This window comes from Gigantopelta aegis, chromosome 4, assembly GCF_016097555.1.
Source record: "Gigantopelta aegis isolate Gae_Host chromosome 4, Gae_host_genome, whole genome shotgun sequence".
Taxonomy (NCBI): Eukaryota; Metazoa; Mollusca; class Gastropoda; order Neomphalida; family Peltospiridae; genus Gigantopelta; species Gigantopelta aegis.
The window spans coordinates 100301718-100319792 of record NC_054702.1 but is presented as its reverse complement, the minus strand read 5'-3'; the positions used below and the strand labels follow the sequence as shown (position 1 = coordinate 100319792).

The following is an 18075-nucleotide window of genomic DNA, read 5'->3' as shown; positions in this document are numbered from 1 at the left end:
CTGTGGTATGTGCTGTGATGCTATAAGAAAGTGTAGGCCTATATAAAAAAAAAAAATCTTGAGGTTAAAAACTATTTCACTGATACAATGCAACACAACACAACACCAGTACCTTAGAAGTTATTCAGTCTTTATTTTGTATAGAATGTAATATACATGTATTAAAGGAAAGGAATATAATTTAGGCTATTTAATTACACATTTGCACATTGTACAGCTATTTGGCGAAGACCTAACAGGACAATACATACCAGTCTGAGGTAAGATGAAAGCAAACTTGTGAATATTGGGGGGGGGGGCTGACTGAGGTCAAGGACTCAAAGCCGGGTCCGGAAAATGACAATGACAACTACGATGATGACGACAACGGTGATGATGGTAATAAAGGGTGATTAGGTATCCCATAGGTGACAAAAGTATGTACTTTATTTATCAACAGTGTAACTTAAATCTGTCTCTCTTCCAAAAAGGAGCGGGACGTAGTTCAGTGGTAAAGCGTTCGCTTGATGCGCGGACGGTTTGGGATCGAACCCCGTCAGTGGGCCCATCGTTCCAGCCAGTGCACCACGACTGATATATCAATGGCGGTGGTATGTGCTATCCTGCCTGTGGGAAAGTGGTATATCAATGGCGGTGGTATGTGCTATCCTGTCTGTGGGAAAGTGGTATATCAATGGCGGTGGTATGTGCTATCCTGTCTGTGGGAAAGTGAATGTAAAATATTCCTTGCTGTATTAGAAAAAATGGTTTCCTTCTGATAATTATATGTCAAAATTAACAAATGTTTGACATCCAATAGCCGATGATTAATGAATTAATGTGCTCTAGTGGTGTCGTTAAACAAACCAAACTTTCTCTTCCAACAAAAGTAGGCCCGCCCTGACAAAGGATACGTAACTGTTTTGTGAGACCATAGACCAGTTCTTTTATGTTTGGTGAACTTGCGAACCAGTTGATAATTCGATGGCCGCTTTTGATAAAGTGAAGATTGTTGTGGTTGGTGATTCTGGTAAGAAACGCTCCCGGAATATGTTTGTGGCATGCTATTCATTTGTATTTATTTTGCACCTGTCATTGGTGATACCGTTGATGCGGATAAATCGGGGTTCACGTAATTTTAGTGTGACACAAAATTAATAGCGACACGTCTCACTCTGTCCAGTTGTCTCCCTTACATCGTCTGCTATCACTCGATTTAAAAAACTGAATTCAAAGGCAAAATTATAGCACACACAGTTGTTTTAGTTTATATACTCTTCAAAAGAAGAAACGCAAAACCACATTGTCGTAACATTTGGAGAATTTATTTAATTATTGAATGGTGAGTCCGATAATTACCAAATGTTGCAGGATTGTTTACAATTCACTCTAGTCCATTGTGAGTAAGTGATAGGACACACCACCAAGGTCACGGTCATCTGGAGTCAATACCGGGTGTGGCCTCCGCATGTGTTGATAACTGCCTGGCACCGCCTGCCCATTGAAGCAACCAGAGTACGGATGACGTCCCGGGGGATGGTGGCCCACTCGGCCTGCAAGGCTGCTGCCAGCTCGGGCAGGGTCTGGGGCTGTGGTTGTCGCTGTCGGAGGCGTCGGTCCAACTCGTCCCATAGATGCTCAAATGGGTTCAAATCCGGTGATATCGATGGCCAAGGAAGGACATTAATGTTGTTGTTCTGTAGGAAAGGCGTTGTGAGACGTGCTGTGTGAGGCCTGGCGTTGTCATGTTGGAACACTGCGTTGGCGTTGGCCATAACTGGAACGATGTGTGGCCGGAGGATCTGGTCAATGTAGCCCTGTGCATTCAGGTTGCCCTGCACGTGGACCAGGTCAGTTCTGCCAGTGTGTGAGATGGCTGCCCACACCATGACACTACCCCCGCCGAATCTGTCCACTTCCTGCACACAGTTTGCCGCATAACGTTCACCACGACGCCTATACACGCGACATCTTCCATCATGACGTCGGAGCAGAAATCGGGACTCGTCACTGAACCACACCTGTCTCCATTGCAGTTGAGGCCATTGTCGATGAATCTGGCACCACTGCAGTCGGAGTCGACGGTGTTGTGGTGTTAAGATGACACCTCGAACTGGACGTCTGGCACGAATTCCTACCTCACGTAGGCGGTTCCGTACGGTCTGGTCGGATATCCTGCGCAAACCTGGTATTGTTGCGGCTGTGGAGGTGGCAGTAGTCAATCGTTCCCGAAGGTGACGTACCCGGATGTAGCGGTCCTGCCCGGGGGTAGTGACCCGTGGTCGACCGGATCTAGGGAGGTCACGTGTTGATCCATGTTGCTGGTAACGGTCCCAGCTTGGGGACACATGGAATGCCCTGGCAACGGCTGTTCTGGATTCGCCTGCGTCTAGTCGGCCGATGGCATTGTTTCTCTGCGGTTCACTGAGACGTGGCATGTCCTGGATTGTCAACTGTCGGCCATATACAGAGGCCAGGCAAGCGAACACCCTGCACTTTTATACTGTCGGTGTTCATGTTGCACGTGCAGACAACGCACGTGCAGTGGTGACATGGTTTGCACGTGGCTGCGTTTTTGCGAATATTCACATTTTGGAACTTTATTGTACAGTAGCTGCGTTTTATCGAATGTAACCGTGGGAATGTGTTTGGGACATGCAATGACCTTATATTCACAAAGCATGAACCGGTAGGAAACATAAAATCGGAGTTATAACCCATTTGTACCCTTTTGCGTTTCTTTTTTTGAAGAGTATATATGGGTTTTTTAAATTTTTCCTTTTTCTCAGAAACTGCAACAAAAATGTAGCCTAAACCATCGAATTCCCATATCACTTCCACACTCTTTCTAATCACACTGTGCAAGTACAAACTTTAATACCAATGCATATGACATATGTATCAACTAACCAAGCCTCGGTCGATCAAAATTGAAAATAAGGGTGGAAAAAGTTTTTAAAATGTGTTTATCCCTTGTACAGTAGCGGTAATTCTATTATTGCATATAGAAACCATATCCAAAGGTTATAATAGATTAAAACCTGTTTAAAGGCTGTTTGTGTCAGATCCACAATTGTTATTGAGAAACAACATTAGTCGACTTTTTACTGTTTGTAGAAGAATGCTTTTTTTTCTTTTTTCAGCCACCTATAAAAGTTATCACAAGAAAACCATTTTCCTATATTCATGAAAATTTATTGACTACTCGAAAAGCCGTTAAGAGTGGCATGTCTGTTTACAAAGCATCTTTAAAAAAATCAAATCTAAAACAAACTCTAAAGAACAAAAAAGCAAGGGGAACTTTCTAATCTTGAACACAGTGGTGCTGTTCGACAACCAATTTTCACCAAAATTGTATAGATATGTTCATAATTCATTTACATTTGCTTTGTTGACAATCTGTTGTATTGTTGTTTCCTCAATTTTATGACGGATATGATCTTCCATACATTCTGCGTTTGTTACATTCACATGGAATGGATATCGATGGTGTTAAAACAATTACAAATATTTACTTCCTGGTTTGAACTTTACGTTCGTTGACAACAAAGGTAAGTAATTACAATTTTTGCATATTATTTTACTTTGTATTGATTAAGGTAAACAATGATGTCGTTAAATTTATCTGGTTGTTACATTGAACATGCGCAGGAAAAATTTTCTGTTAATGGGACGGAATTTGATAGGTCCAGGATATACAGTTTTTATATAAAATGTACCATCGACGTCCCAAACTGCGTTCACCTAACGACAAAAATATGTATACAATATTTACGGAAATACTATTCTATATTTTTCAGCTATAATACGTGAAACAAAATAGATTACAATCAGTTAACGTAAAAATTCAACAATATGGACGTAAAACAAATCCTTTCTAGTAAACCAAAGTGAAGCAGGAAATAGTGCTACGTTTCTAACTGCATTCAGGCGCATGTGTTTGCAAAAAGTATCGTACAGCGCATGTGCGGTTCGTCATATTCCATTTTTAAGGCTACTATATGAAAAAGAAAAAAATGTTTCTTAACTATGCACAGTTGACGAATGTACACTGTAATATATTTTTGTAAAGGAAGAGTTCAGTTTGTCAAGAGCTCTGGTTCAGTCTTCATTTTACCAACACCCATCGCTAACACTTAATTTCAATACTCATAGGCATTACATTCATACCAGTGAATAGTTTGGTAAAGATAATTGTTTTTTATGAATTGATTCTTAATTAACACTTGTAAGTTATATATACTCAAAATTATTTACAATTGTTATGAATGGATTGAATATAATAATTGAAAACAAATTCTAACAACAGGGTCTTAAAAATCATAAAAATTAAATGCTTTGGCCTTGTTGATCTGGTACGTGTGAGGTCATGTGATACACACCAAATGTTAATTCATCTCCCTCCATTTTAAATAAATTTCTACGAGTCATGAGGATGCGATATTGGTACTTTTAAGAAATAAACAAAAATGACAGTAAAATTAATGGTTTTAGGTGTTTATGAAGTCTGGTATTTATATATTTACTTGTCTGAACATTATTGTTAATGAAAATGTTCTAGAACTATGAAGAAAAACCTCACAAATGAACGACAAGCAGATGACAACAAAATCGGATGTTGATTGCACGAAGCCTGCATGAGAAAACAAACTGAACAGAGTTGGGTGCATAACGCAGTTAGGGACGTTGACGATATCTAAAGCAGTTGTAAACTGCTTTGAAAAGCTGACCACTCCCCTTGATTCAAGATTTAGCATGGCAAAACAAAATGAGTTTCATTAATCTCAGATAACTCTCTCACACTAGAATGGCTCTGTACAATTTTAGTTATACTATTTGGGGTGTGGTTTGAGATATATATCTTCTGTAAACCCATATCATGTAGTCTTATCAATATAATAAAGTTGATTATTGTAATTTCGAGACCCTAAGGTTTGACTTGATCAGAAGGACCCTACTTTGAAACTGACAACAATAAAAATGTTACTTATACCTGTATATAAATATGTTTGTACTAATGTCAAATCAAAATAAAATCCACTGGAACACTGCTGATGTAATAAACACCGTTCCGAACCCACTCTCCCTAAAACAACTGATATCTGGTTAGAGTATTGTAGAGAGTAAACAGAGTGTTACTTTCTATGACATCACATTAAATTGAGGTCACATAAAAGAAATGTTTTGTTTCTGGAACATTTTATTAGATTTTTTTTTGTATTTAAAACAAATCTCCTTTTTTAACCAACTGATGAAAAGGACAGTAAAAATAATAAAACAATGAATAATGAAATTTTAAATGCTGTTAACTGTGGAAAAGCTGAAAATCAGTATGGAACATGCACTTTACTGTTCATTGTTTTGACTATTGGACCTACAGTGAGGGCAAATGAATCAATCACCTCTCCCAATCACTCTTTCTTTGGTGTCATACATTAAAAGCAGAATTTCTGGCATTATAACACCCTCTCAAGTAATCTGTCTGTGCTTTATTTGCTGTTTATTTGATAAGACCCCCAACTGTTAGTACCCATTTAATTACTTTATTGTGGCATTACAGAGTCCATCCCTATGTGTCACATGACTGAAAGCTGTGATTTTTGTCATCAAATCCAAACCATTTTTGTCTACTTCCGTATTTTTGATAATGCTGGGTTTCGTTTCTGTGGTGAAAACAGGAACTAGTAAAAACAGTTAAAAACTATATAAACAAGCATTTTGTTCTGGTTATACCTGTTTGTATTGCATTATTTCTGTGAAACTTGTTTGTAACCTCTTGGTGTCTCTTCTGATTTTTTTATTAGCAAAAACAATGATTGAAGCATGAGCGTGCTTGTGAATTTCACGAAAATCATTGAATCTCGAACTTAGAATACTCTTGATTTTACAATACTCGACCATATATCAACCTGTTAATTACTAACAAAATCCAGACCATAAATCACAAAATCAGTTTTAAAGCCCACTCACAAAGTATTAAACAAAAATTAGTTTTAAATTTGCTCTTTTTTTTTCTTCTTTTTTTTTGATGTCTGATGTTAATAACATCTTTGACAAGACAACTGTTTTAATACCCATTCCAAAGTCATGTGTCCTAACCCCCCCCCCCCCTCCCCCCAATTATAAGTGGACAGTTTATATTCTGTTGAAAATCAGATTAAAGACTGGTAGGTTGTGGTTTTGAAAAGCATTTAAAATTGTCCAGTTGTTTGATCTCTCATGGTTTCCTGACAGACTGTGCAGATTCGATGTACGGTTCCAGATCACTTTATCAAAACTTGTAAATTATATCAGCTTGTATGATTTCAGAAACAAGACTACATGATAAAGACAATCAACCAGATGAAGCAGTACTGATTTGTGTTGGAATTTTATTGGAAAACTTTACTGCATCTTAATCATTGATTAATCTGTTAATCTATTTTACAACAGGAGTTGGCAAGACATCCTTGGTTCATTTGGTGTGTCACAATGAACCATCAAATATTCCTAGTGCAACCATTGGCTGCTCAGTGGAGGTAAAAGTGAGTATTGCTATTCATGTTCAGGCTTTTCAGATTGTTTGTATGGGGCATCTTCTCCAAAGGACAAAATATTCCTACCAAATGTAAATTTGTGAAATACATACACAGAAATATCAAGATTTTCTAATTAATACTAAATGCAATTGGTCCCATTTGATCAATCTAAGGGGCATCAGTTCATGTTCCCCTTGAAAAATATATTTTTAAAAAAGAGCTTGGAGCAGGGGATTTTGACTACCATAACTTCAAAACTGCACACATGCCTGTTTACCGGTTGATGTTTATGTGTTCTCTCCTATTCATTTACTATCTCTGTATAGCACTTGCCTGGGGTGCTTTGGTCGAAGGATAAAATTCTCTTGGTGGGTCTAACCTCTGATTGGGTTTTTTCCTGTCCCAACCAGTGTCCCATGGCTGATATGTCAAAGGCTGTGGTATCTGCTGTCCTGTCTGAGAAAGTACATATAAAAAATCCATTGCTGATTATGAAAAAATGTAGTGGGTTTTCTCTGAAGAATATATGCCACAATTATTCAAGTTTTGACATCCAATAGTCGATAAGTAATTAATCAATATGCTCTTGTGGTTTTGTTAAATAATGCAAATTTTACTTTATTTATGTTACTTGTGAATTGTTTTCAGCTGCATGAATATCATGCTGCCCTGCCCAGTGAGAAAACTTACTTCCTTGAGCTGTGGGACATTGGTGGTTCTTCCAGCCACAGAAGCAGCAGATCCATTTTCTACAATTCTGTAAATGGTAATTAAATTGTACAATATTACTAGTGTATACTACTACATATAATTATGATAAAGTTTGGGTAGAAATGGTCTGTTAGTTGTTGATCAATCTGTCTGTCTGTGTGTGTGTATGTATGTCTGTTCACCTGGTTTTATGTTACATTAGTGGACTATACTAATTTATCCATGTAAGTCTGATTTTAAAGCTTTTATCTATAGTATGTCTCATTTGCTCCATAAAAGTCAGTCTTTTATAGTTTTTACTTATATTACATGTACTTATAATGCTTCATATAAGTGTGTGTTTTATAGCTTTTATCCATAATATTTATTTATGTGTTCCTTGTTAGAAATCATAAAATAGATTATGTTAAATCTGTCATTATATTATTGCAGGAATTATTCTAGTTCATGACTTGACAAACAGGAAGTCACAACAAAATCTGAGAAAATGGCTGGCAGAAGTGTTGGATAAGGACACAATTGAAGTGGCAAATGGGTATATTTAACAACAATCCTAATTTTGTTTGTGAATCGCCCCCATCTTTTGTGCAGTGTGTGACAATCATTTAAAAACAACCTTGATTTGCTGTAACTGAATACAATGTTTACTGAGTCATGATACACTAGTATTTTTTTTTGTTCTTCTTTTAAGGTTGATCTGTTCAGTTTTGATCAGTAAGATAATATACCATAATATTTGAGTTTTGTATCATTTATTATAGTATGCCATGTGCAATAAGATATTCACTTTATATATTTAACAAACCAGGTATGACCAGTTTGACTCAGAATTATTTGCTGGCAACCAAACTCCAATCTTGCTGATTGGTACGAAAGCAGATCTGGCTCAGAGCTTGAGAGAAGTCAACAAGTCCCGAGCCTCTAGTTTAGCAGAGGAGTGTAGAGCAGAGGAAGTCAGTTTAGTAAGTTCCTTACAAGTTTAGAGGCAAGAAATATCTGCAAGCATAATTATATAGTTACTTAGTACAAGTTATCACCAGGCTGGGTGGTGTAGTGGTTAGACCATCAGACTTAAGGCTGGTAGATACTGGGTTCGCATCAGTGGTTAGATGTAAGACCACTACACTGACTTCCCTCTCATTAACCACTAACAACTAGCCATAAACCCACTGTCCTGAACAGACAGTCCAGATAACTCAGGACAGTGTGCATGGACCTTAATTGGATATAAGCATGAAAATAAGTTATTTGATATCATTCTTTAAAGGGAGGGTAAACTTATACATGAGCCTTATGTGTTGGAAAGTTGCATACACGGACCACCAATACATACTGACACTTTAAGAAATGAAAAACACGTAATTTTAGACTGTGGGCAGCCATTTTCTTTTGTTTTTGGTGCATCCGGAATTGAAGCTTGGGGTGAAGTGATGTCAGCTCCGACCAACTCCAGTATGCACAGTGTAAACAAAGGCAGTCATTTTACGATAAGGCACTTCACTTTTATCAACCTGAAAAATAAATGACTTGATAATATAATAAATGATTTTATTAAATATATTTCAATTTGCATTAATAGAACAAAATGGGGTTATAGTATTTTCCTCTCTTAAAAAATCCAAAGAATAAATGCATATTATTAGGCCTATTGGTAGGGTATGTTGGAGCAAAAATTACCACTCACGATACCAAAGTGATAATTTTCTTTTCTTTGGGACTACGTAATTGGTCAGTTTTGTGATTTTAGATTGGAAAATCTACTTAATCAAGGGGTTTACAGAATTATTTACAGTAATAAAGCAGGATGGCTGATAATGTCCATTACCATTATAGGAGTGGCCATGCGCGGTTATCCCACAATACCCTGTGATCTTAATAAAACAGGCACATATTTTTTTAGTGTCTAGATAACTTGACTTTTTTAGTGTCTAGATAACTTGACTGGTAACCATCCAAATATATACCTGCCAATCAGGAACCAAAGGTACAGGCCACAGAAAGAAAAGACCAAATAACTAAGAAAACACTCCGATTATCATTTCAGTACATGGGTTAATATATGGACAAAACATAATACAGTTATTTCGACACTTTGACAGTGATGGTTTATTTTGTATTGAAAAATTATATATACTTATTGCTGGCTTACTTGGATGGATATTATTACAGAACATTGCTATGGATCTGCAGAAATCAGGTATGTTTTGTTTCTTCAGTTTAAGATGTGACATGTTAAGTATTACATAACCACTGGCTCGCCAGAGGGTGTATTCACTGGGATGGTACAAAATGGCTGCGCCTGTTATATATAATAGCCGTCACATTTAACCATTTTATTAATTAACTATATGATTATACTTGTTGATTTCAAGCAATAATGTACATTAAATAATAGTTGAATATTCCTACCAGGACAAATGCCTTAATTCACCCTTGGATGTCATTTGTCATGCCCATCTTTCCGTCTGTTAAATGCTTCCCATATTGTTTCAAATTTCCTTTTTCATTAGACAAGAGGCAATTAGCTAATTATCTTCTTTTTTGTTTTAATATTAGGATTGTATGCAGGTGAAATATCTGGCACCTGGCTCTACAAATGCTGTGAAATTAACAAAGTTCTTTGACAAGGTAAATCTCATCCTGTATTAGTAAAACTCATACGGTGTTGTGTCTTCTTGCATGTTTAACACTATCTCTGTAAAACAACTGTTGATGTGCTTTACAAAATGTAGACAAGCAAAACTAAAAGGAATTTACAGTGCCATAATACTGTGACCAATATATCTTTATCAAGGGATCGTGTTATGCCTATTCTCTGTCAGCATCAATCAGTGTGTGCGATTTGTTACTTAGGGAGGCAGCTTGTGAATTATTTTTATGTTTATTCAAATATTTTTGATATGGTCCAAATGGAATCATGAAACATCTTGCCCATTTTTAACTAAATATCCTACATGATTTTTGCAAGTGATAGATTCTGAATATAAATAACAATGTTGATGGTTGATGATGAATATTGCTCTAATTTATTGGGCTTCTCTGCTTTTAAACATTTAGAAATGTGAAATTACCAATATGTTTTAAGAATTACACAGTGAAGTTTCCAATGTGTTTGTCATCAATAAAGGTGAAAATGGGAATCTAATGTCCTACTACTCTATTTAATTTTAGGTAATCGAAAGGAGATATGGCGGCAGTCAGGTCAGTGGTTCTAGAAGTGGATTTAATTTTTCAGATTAACAAGTTCTAGTGCATAATATTGTGATGTGTGAAATTTTTCTGAATTCAGATCATGTTAAAAATTTAATGTATAGATGTTGTTAAATAGCTTTGAAATATTACTGACAGTGACTAATGAATACTTACAGTCCCCTTGTTTGAATTTAAGTTGATATTTTGTGAGTAAACTGCATTAAATTTGGGGATTTAATTTTACAATTCATCCAGAATCGTAAAAATGACGTAATCTTGATGTATTGGGATTCCATCTCACAATCTTGTAACTCAAACCCAAAATGTGGAATTCGTAGCCTGGTTTTATCATACTAAAGAGCTTTCTTTTAATTTTGATGCTATATTTTTATGAATATCACCATTAGTGGATCCAGTGTCGTGTGCATCTACCCTTTCAAAGGGTGCAAGTGCCCTAATATTACATCAACATACTTCAAATGTATTAATAGTTTATTTAAAAGAAACACTGCCAAATTATTGTAAACCAAGGCATTGTTATCTCCTGACCAATCTTGTGATTCATGAGTAGAATAGTATATTAAATACATGTCAGTTTTGAAACAAAAAATCTTATTGAAATCAAAGGCAAAAAACCTAGCAAATTGTGTGATACAATAAGCAGACCTGTCAACCCTCCTGGATTCCGCGGGAGTCTCCCGGTATTTGATCAAATCTCCTTTCTCCTGTGCGGGAGACAGTTTCTCCTGTTAAATGACATTTTTGTAAGCATAAAAAAAAAATCGATCCTCTTTTGTCAAAATAACAGAAGGGAAGTAACTCTGCCTTTTTTTTCTCATTCGGAAAATGTCGACTACTTTCGGTTTCCGAGAATGTAACAGGCCGAATTGTCCCGACTGTTTAACCTTTGCCGAAGTGAGAATTGTGGGATAGCCTATTTATATTGTTAAAAAAGCACATGGAGTTTATGAAATGATGTGTTATTATAATGTTTGTTGTCATCGTAATGGCTACGAAGCGTGTTGCCGCTAATTAAACAGGCTGTGTATTGACATTCAGTGTTGCCATATAAAAAACAACAACTATCCAATTTAGTTCCAATAGCCGATGATAAGATTAAAAATCAATGTGCTCTAGTGGCGTCGTTAAATAAAACAAACTTTACTTTTAATAACACCTCTGAATTGTAAAATGTCTTCCCACTGGATTACATAATGCAACTATGACAAATCTGAGTTGACAGCGATACACACGATGCATGTTAAAATCACATGTCACAGCAAGACAACGAAAAGACCAATTAGCTGTATAAACATACTTGTGTCAGTTAATTTTGTATGTTTGTGCGGTAAAATGTTGGTTATAAGGGTACATTTCAAGAAATTATTTTTGTACAATTAAAAAATGTTGTTTGACATTGACATAAAGTTACTCACGGAAATGGGTATAATTCCGGTATATTTCACACGATGTCCATAATGAGGTTTTACTTATGATTAATGAAAATACAATGTTTATTGCATCATTATAATGATTTTAAATCAGTACCACGCCACCGTTCCTCATTATAGTAAAAACTGAATATTAATTTATAAGATTTATATAAATTTGTCTTTGGTACTTAGGTACACTAACCACAAATGATAATGTAACGCAACCTGTAAGGCTGTAAGTGTAATACCGTAAATGTACTAATTAATTTTTTTATTTCTTGTTCATGTTCTTAACATTTTTGGATAAAATATTTTTTTTTTTTAAATATGTATTAAATCATAATAATATTTAAACTTAAAAAAAAAAAAATAATAATAATAATAATTTTTTTTTTTTTTTTTTTTAATGCCAAGATCTAAAGTTAAGAAGTATATATGACATTATAAAGTATTCATATAACTTATTGTAATAATGTTTTTTTTAAATCTTGCGATTTTGGGTTAAATTGTGTGAATTTAAAAAATCTCCTGCTTTTTGACCAAATCTCCTGCTTTTTCAACACACACCTCCTGCTTTCTCTTGACTAAAGGTTGACAGGTCTGCAATAAGTCGTATTCAGATATTCTTTTAGGTGTTTTAAATGCATCCCTCACCAATCCGAAAAAGATTGGCATCCCTACATGTGCTCTTTTCATGAGTTAACCCCTCCCAAAACAATTCTTGGATCCACCCCCCAGTATTATTTTAACTTAAGAATGGATACTGTGTTTTGTAACCTTTATTTTGACTAGGTCTAATCAATTGTCTCTTTGCATAAAATGTAAGAAAATTTAATTGTTTTGATGGTGCTGGATTGGTGATTGGATGTTATTAGATTACATATGGTATTTTCATTCATAAATATAAATGTAGATGAATTTATAACTTGGCTGTCAAAAATATATATCGTTAGGTTTTTGTGGCTTAAGGGTTTTCTATCTTTCATTCATTTTTGTTTTCCTTTGTTCAATGGGCTTTGTTTTCAAATATTGTAAGGGTAATAATTTAGTAGACTTTGTTATGTAGCACTTCTGTCTGTCTGTCTGTCTGTCCCATATATAATCTGTCTCTCTGTCCATCTGTCCCATATATAATTTTCCGGACTTCTTTTTAGCAGTGCCTCCAGATATTGAGCTGAAATATTGTGTATAGCTTTATAATATGCTGTTACAGATCAAGTTTGATTTTCATAGCCATTTACTGATTTTTCACAGAGTTATGGCCCGAACTTTGTTTTGCAATGCCTTAATAATTATATTGAGCTGAAATTTTGTATATAGCTTTATTATGTACTGTTACAGATAAGTTTGACTTTCATAGCAAAATATCCCTTGGCCTTTGAATTTAGGAGATACGAAAATTTGTTGGGCCTGGTATAGGACATATATTGCTTTAGAAGTATTCTCAGAACGCTTGATTTTGTTTTATTAATTGTTTTGGAACCATACTCTGTCAAAAAAGAAAGAAACGCATAGGCGAAATATTCATGGAATTATCTTTTTTATACAAAGTGGCATACTTACAGTGAAATCAGTACCTTGTGTGGCCACCAGTAGCAGCAATCACTGCGCAACATCTCCTTGGCATAGACTGAATGAGTCTCTGAATCCGGTCATGTGGAATCCTAGACCATTCTTCCTGCAGTGCATGTGACAGTTGTGGAAGTGTCTGAGGCTCCGGGTCACGCTGGCGTACATGTCTGTCCAGTTCGTCCCATAGATGTTTAATGGGGTTGAGATCTGGCGATCTTGATGGCCATGGCAGCACATTAATGTTATCATTCTGTAGGAAATCCATTGTTACACATGCTGTATGCGGTCTGGCATTGTCCTGCTGAAAGATTCTCTCTGTTGATCCAAAATGGGAATCATGTGACGCCAAAGAATTTCATCCCGGTAGCATACAGCTATCGGGTTGCCTTGTATGAACACAAGTTCACTTCTGCCAGTGTATGAGATGGCTCCCTACATCATGACACTCCCTCCACCGAATCTGTAAACTTGGGTGACACAGTTGTTGGCAAAACGTTCATTGCGGCATCTGTAAACACGTTGTCGTCAATAACGTTGCTGTACATGGAAACATGACTCGTCGCTGAACCATACTCGCCGCCAGTTTCCCAAGTTCCACCCCTGTACATTTATGCACCAGCAAACACATAAATGTTGATGTTAACGCCACAGGACGGGGCCAACATACAGTCTCCTAGCCCGTAAACCAGCTTCTCGAAGTCAGTTCCGAACAGTTTGTGCAGACACCCTTCTCAAACCAGGTATGCGTCCAGCAGTGTTCGTTGCTGTGGCAGTTCGGTGACGCAAGTGCAGAATCCGGATGTAGCAATCTTGGGCTGCAGTGGTTATGCGAGGTCTTCAGCTGATTGAACCTGCTGGTGCCTGTCCCAGAGATGTGAAATGGTGCTCTGATGGACGTTCGTGTGGTGTGCGACTGCTGACTGCGATTCACCTAACTGGAGGCGTCCTATTGTAATGTTTCAATTCGGCAGGCTTAGTCTTGGCACCTTGTAACTCGTCTACATCGAAATGGAAATGAGGCATCATTGTGAGCATTGCAGCTTTAAATACCCATCACTACCCCAATCTTTTCCACGAGTCTCACTTGCATTCGCCAAAATCTGACCAGTTCACGCCGATTTCCTGCAATTGTCTCACAACGTGCGTTAAATTTGTTTTAGGGTGCATTTGGGCATGCTGTCCCATTCCAGGAACATTAACAAACATGGTCATTCAGCAACATTGTACAAAAAAAACGATATTTTGTAAAATCAAACACTTTTCTTCTTTCCCTATCACCTATGTGTTTCTTTTTTGACAGAGTATATTATATGTGTAATCTGAACATAGATAATTGACTATACTGATGGAAAGAAATAAAGGAGCACAAAAATAGTAAAAGCTAATATTGACTGTAACGAATACCCTTGTCTATGTTACTGACATTCAATCCAACATTATATATCTATATTTTATACAAGTATAATTACTCTAGAAGTGATTTAAATTTGGTCTCAGTACCATGTATTCTCCGATTAATTTTTTCATCAGCATATTTATCCATTAAATGCTGGCCTAGAATTAGTTCATTACTAAGTATTATATGTATTAAATATTACTTAAATATTTGATTTAATGTTATGACTAAACAGTGAAGAGAACCATATATTTACCAATCATAGTCAGTTCAGCTATAAGGATCATTTAGTAGTACAGGGAGACCTCTCAAAACCGGACCCTCTGTAAACTGGAATTCCCTCAAAACCGGACTTTTTTGGTATCTCCCTTTTAAATATATGTACAGAAGAGAACCTCTCTAAACTGGATACCTCTTAAAACTGGGCATTTAATTAGCCCTGAGGGTGTTTGGTTTAAAGGTGTTTCACTGTATTAAAATTACATCTTGACATATCCATTTTGTTTTTGTTTCTTTTGTTCTGCTAATTATAAAATGAGACTCTTCATTTCTGTCATCAATTTTAATTGATTCCTCTTTTTAATTATATTTTTTATTATAATAAAGATTCCTCCTAAAAAAAAATTAATGTCATGTTTTGTTTCATTTGGCTTCATGTACATGCGCTGGTATTGTGTAATCAACTACATATGTACTTTGTGTATTCAGTTTGTCTTGATGACGCATCAAGTTATTTGTCTATTGCTTTTATATGGTTTTATTAATGTTTATATAAAAATTGTTAACAGTTTCTTTTTATGTTTCTGTTTTTAGGGTCATAATAGTCCCAGTCAGGATAGGAGAAGATTCTGGAAAAATTCTCATGTTGATTGAGATCAGTATTGAATATGCTATGGATTAAAAACTATCGATTCCTTCATGGTGATTGACAGTACATTGTGTTTCAGTGTATACAGGCTGCTGTGCATTGCAATAAGATACTGGATGTACTTTAATCTAGCTTGATAAGGCTAATATGTTTGTAAAGATGAGCCGATTTCACCACTGAAGGTTGGGTACAGTGTTTTTCTGCGAAGTATATAAGTATAAACATTGTAACAAAACATGTACAATGCTGGCTTATTAAAATGTGCCAGAAACTGGTGAATTTCATTGACTTTTGTAATTTCTGCACTGGCTATATACAACAGTAAAATGTTCCAACTACAATGACTTCTAATTGCATTGTTTCTGAGAGATACTCAATATAATCGCCTTCTTTTAAAATAAGTGACCTTTAAAACATAACAAACACCCTGAAAATAATGTAAAGTAATGCATAAAAAGAAATCATCTAAAATTGTTAAGAATGAAATGAAACTTATTTACCATTGCTGGCTAGTACTCCCTTTTGTCCTCAAGGTAAAAATATGTTTTATAATACATCAGTGATTACTGTATTTAACATTCTTTATTTTGTGCACAACATCTCAGCACACTTTTGAATCAGTGGGTATTAGGAAAGGAAAAGAATTTATTACAAATATGGTTAAAAATAACTTAGTACGTATCAAAGTGATATGTCCCACTAGAACGCCAAGTGGGATGTAACATTTCAGTGTCACACAATGATGTCATTGATTGGTGCACTACGAGCTTACAGTTACAAGGATGTCAACCAAACAAGTTGAGTTATATAAATTACCGTAAGATTGATTATGTGTAATAAATATGATATTAAACTTGCTACCATTGAACTTTTGTTATTGTCATTCGCTAAAACTTGTGACAATTGAAAATTATTTCACTTGGGACATAAACATGAAACGAAATAGAAGGTCGTTTAATATCCTATAAATCTGGAGGAGTGTTTCTGTTTTTTTGTAGTTTTTTGGGTGTTTTTTTTTATCTCACTGCCCCCTTTTCTTTCTCTTCTTTGACTTCCATCTCATTTCTTCCCAATCTGGCATCTTCTGCTATCTTTCAACTTCTTTCGGTGTCTACCTCCACATCCCAGTCCTTGTCTCTCCAATGCAACAGGTGCTTGTCTCGTGCGACTATCCATGCCACACATTTGCCATATCCCATCAGCTTTCAGCAGCTATCGTTCTATATACTAGTATTATTATATCAATAAATATATGAAGATTTACCATAGGCAGGACAGTAAAAAATTAGTTTTGTTTAATGACACCACTTGAGCATATTGATTTATCAATCATCTGCTATTGAATGTCAAATATTTCGTAATTCTGATGTTTAGTCTCAGAGAAAAAAGATGGATAATTTTTCCATAAATAAAAGTGGTCTTTTATATGCAGAAATAGCCCAGTGGACCCACCGAGGGGGATCAATCCTAGAGTGACTGAGCATCAGGCAAACACTTTTAACAAGTTTAGGGCATTGATTGGAATGGGGGAAAACCCATCAAGTGTATCAAGGATGACTGATCCTGCAACCAGCGCCCTCAATAGTTTAAGAAGTAGCAGGCTACAACAGTGATGATAGCAGGGGGCAAAGGGGGGGGGGGTCTGGGGGCCCTCCCCAAGAAACATTTGAAAAATCGAAGAAATTAAAGAAGAGAAAGCACTTTTTTTTTACCCTCAACGAAAAGTAGGCGGCGGCAAAAGCTGTTTCAGGCGGCGATTTGCCGCCGGAGACCGGGTACTTTTGAGGGCTCTGCCTGCAACACATCACACCTCATGCAACCATTCTACCACTGACCTACATCCTGCATTATGTACTGTACTGTAATTGGTTTATTTGGTGGCTTACAGTAATTACTGTGTACATCATCAAGACTGTGTTCAAGAAGATTAGACTACTGTTGATTTGTTGCAAGAAGTCTTCTTTTGTAATAGATAGGACAGTATAAAATATGATCTTTGATAAACCAGTCACTGGTTGGAACAGGAAATAATCCATTTGATCTACCAATTGATCCAAATTGATATTATGACTCTTTGCATTTAAGATAAATAAAACTTACCACTGAACTACTTGTACACCCAAATTTCCTGTATCATCTGACCTTTTCATTTTCCAAAGATGGATTTCTTGTAAAATAAAATATATTCATGGAGGTGGTCATTGTCCAGAGTACTTTCATGGCACTGTTATTTGCGAAAGGTGTGGGACATTTCTCCTATTTTCTGGGTAGTTTGATCACATGACAAGTTGTACAATATTTTGAACAGCCAGTTTAATATTGGACTGTTAGTACTTTGATAATTATTTTACTTGCATTCCAGTTCATAAGATGAAGACAAATTCAGGTCAAATTCACTGATGTGAA

General features: G+C 36.0%; 1 protein-coding gene across 1 annotated transcript; it reads left to right on the top strand.

Moving 5' to 3' along the window:
* Positions 1 to 947: 947 nt before the first annotated feature.
* On the top strand, positions 948 to 16537 carry LOC121371580 (rab-like protein 3). Its single transcript, XM_041497582.1, has 8 exons — positions 948 to 1009; positions 6412 to 6503; positions 7146 to 7263; positions 7641 to 7743; positions 8017 to 8170; positions 9765 to 9836; positions 10380 to 10409; positions 15615 to 16537. Exons 1-8 carry the CDS (start codon positions 964 to 966, stop codon positions 15672 to 15674), a joined length of 675 nt encoding a protein of 224 aa, XP_041353516.1. The 5' UTR covers positions 948 to 963; the 3' UTR covers positions 15675 to 16537.
* Positions 16538 to 18075: the final 1538 nt, after the last annotated feature.

Bases quoted from the DNA above. Each gene is read 5' to 3' on its own strand.
- LOC121371580 (XM_041497582.1), top strand. From the start codon at position 964: ATGGCCGCTTTTGATAAAGTGAAGATTGTTGTGGTTGGTGATTCTG. The intron at 8,171-9,764 runs GTAAGTTCCTTA...TTTTAATATTAG, and splicing joins GAGCAGAGGAAGTCAGTTTA to GATTGTATGCAGGTGAAATA. The intron at 10,410-15,614 runs GTCAGTGGTTCT...TTCTGTTTTTAG, and splicing joins GGAGATATGGCGGCAGTCAG to GGTCATAATAGTCCCAGTCA.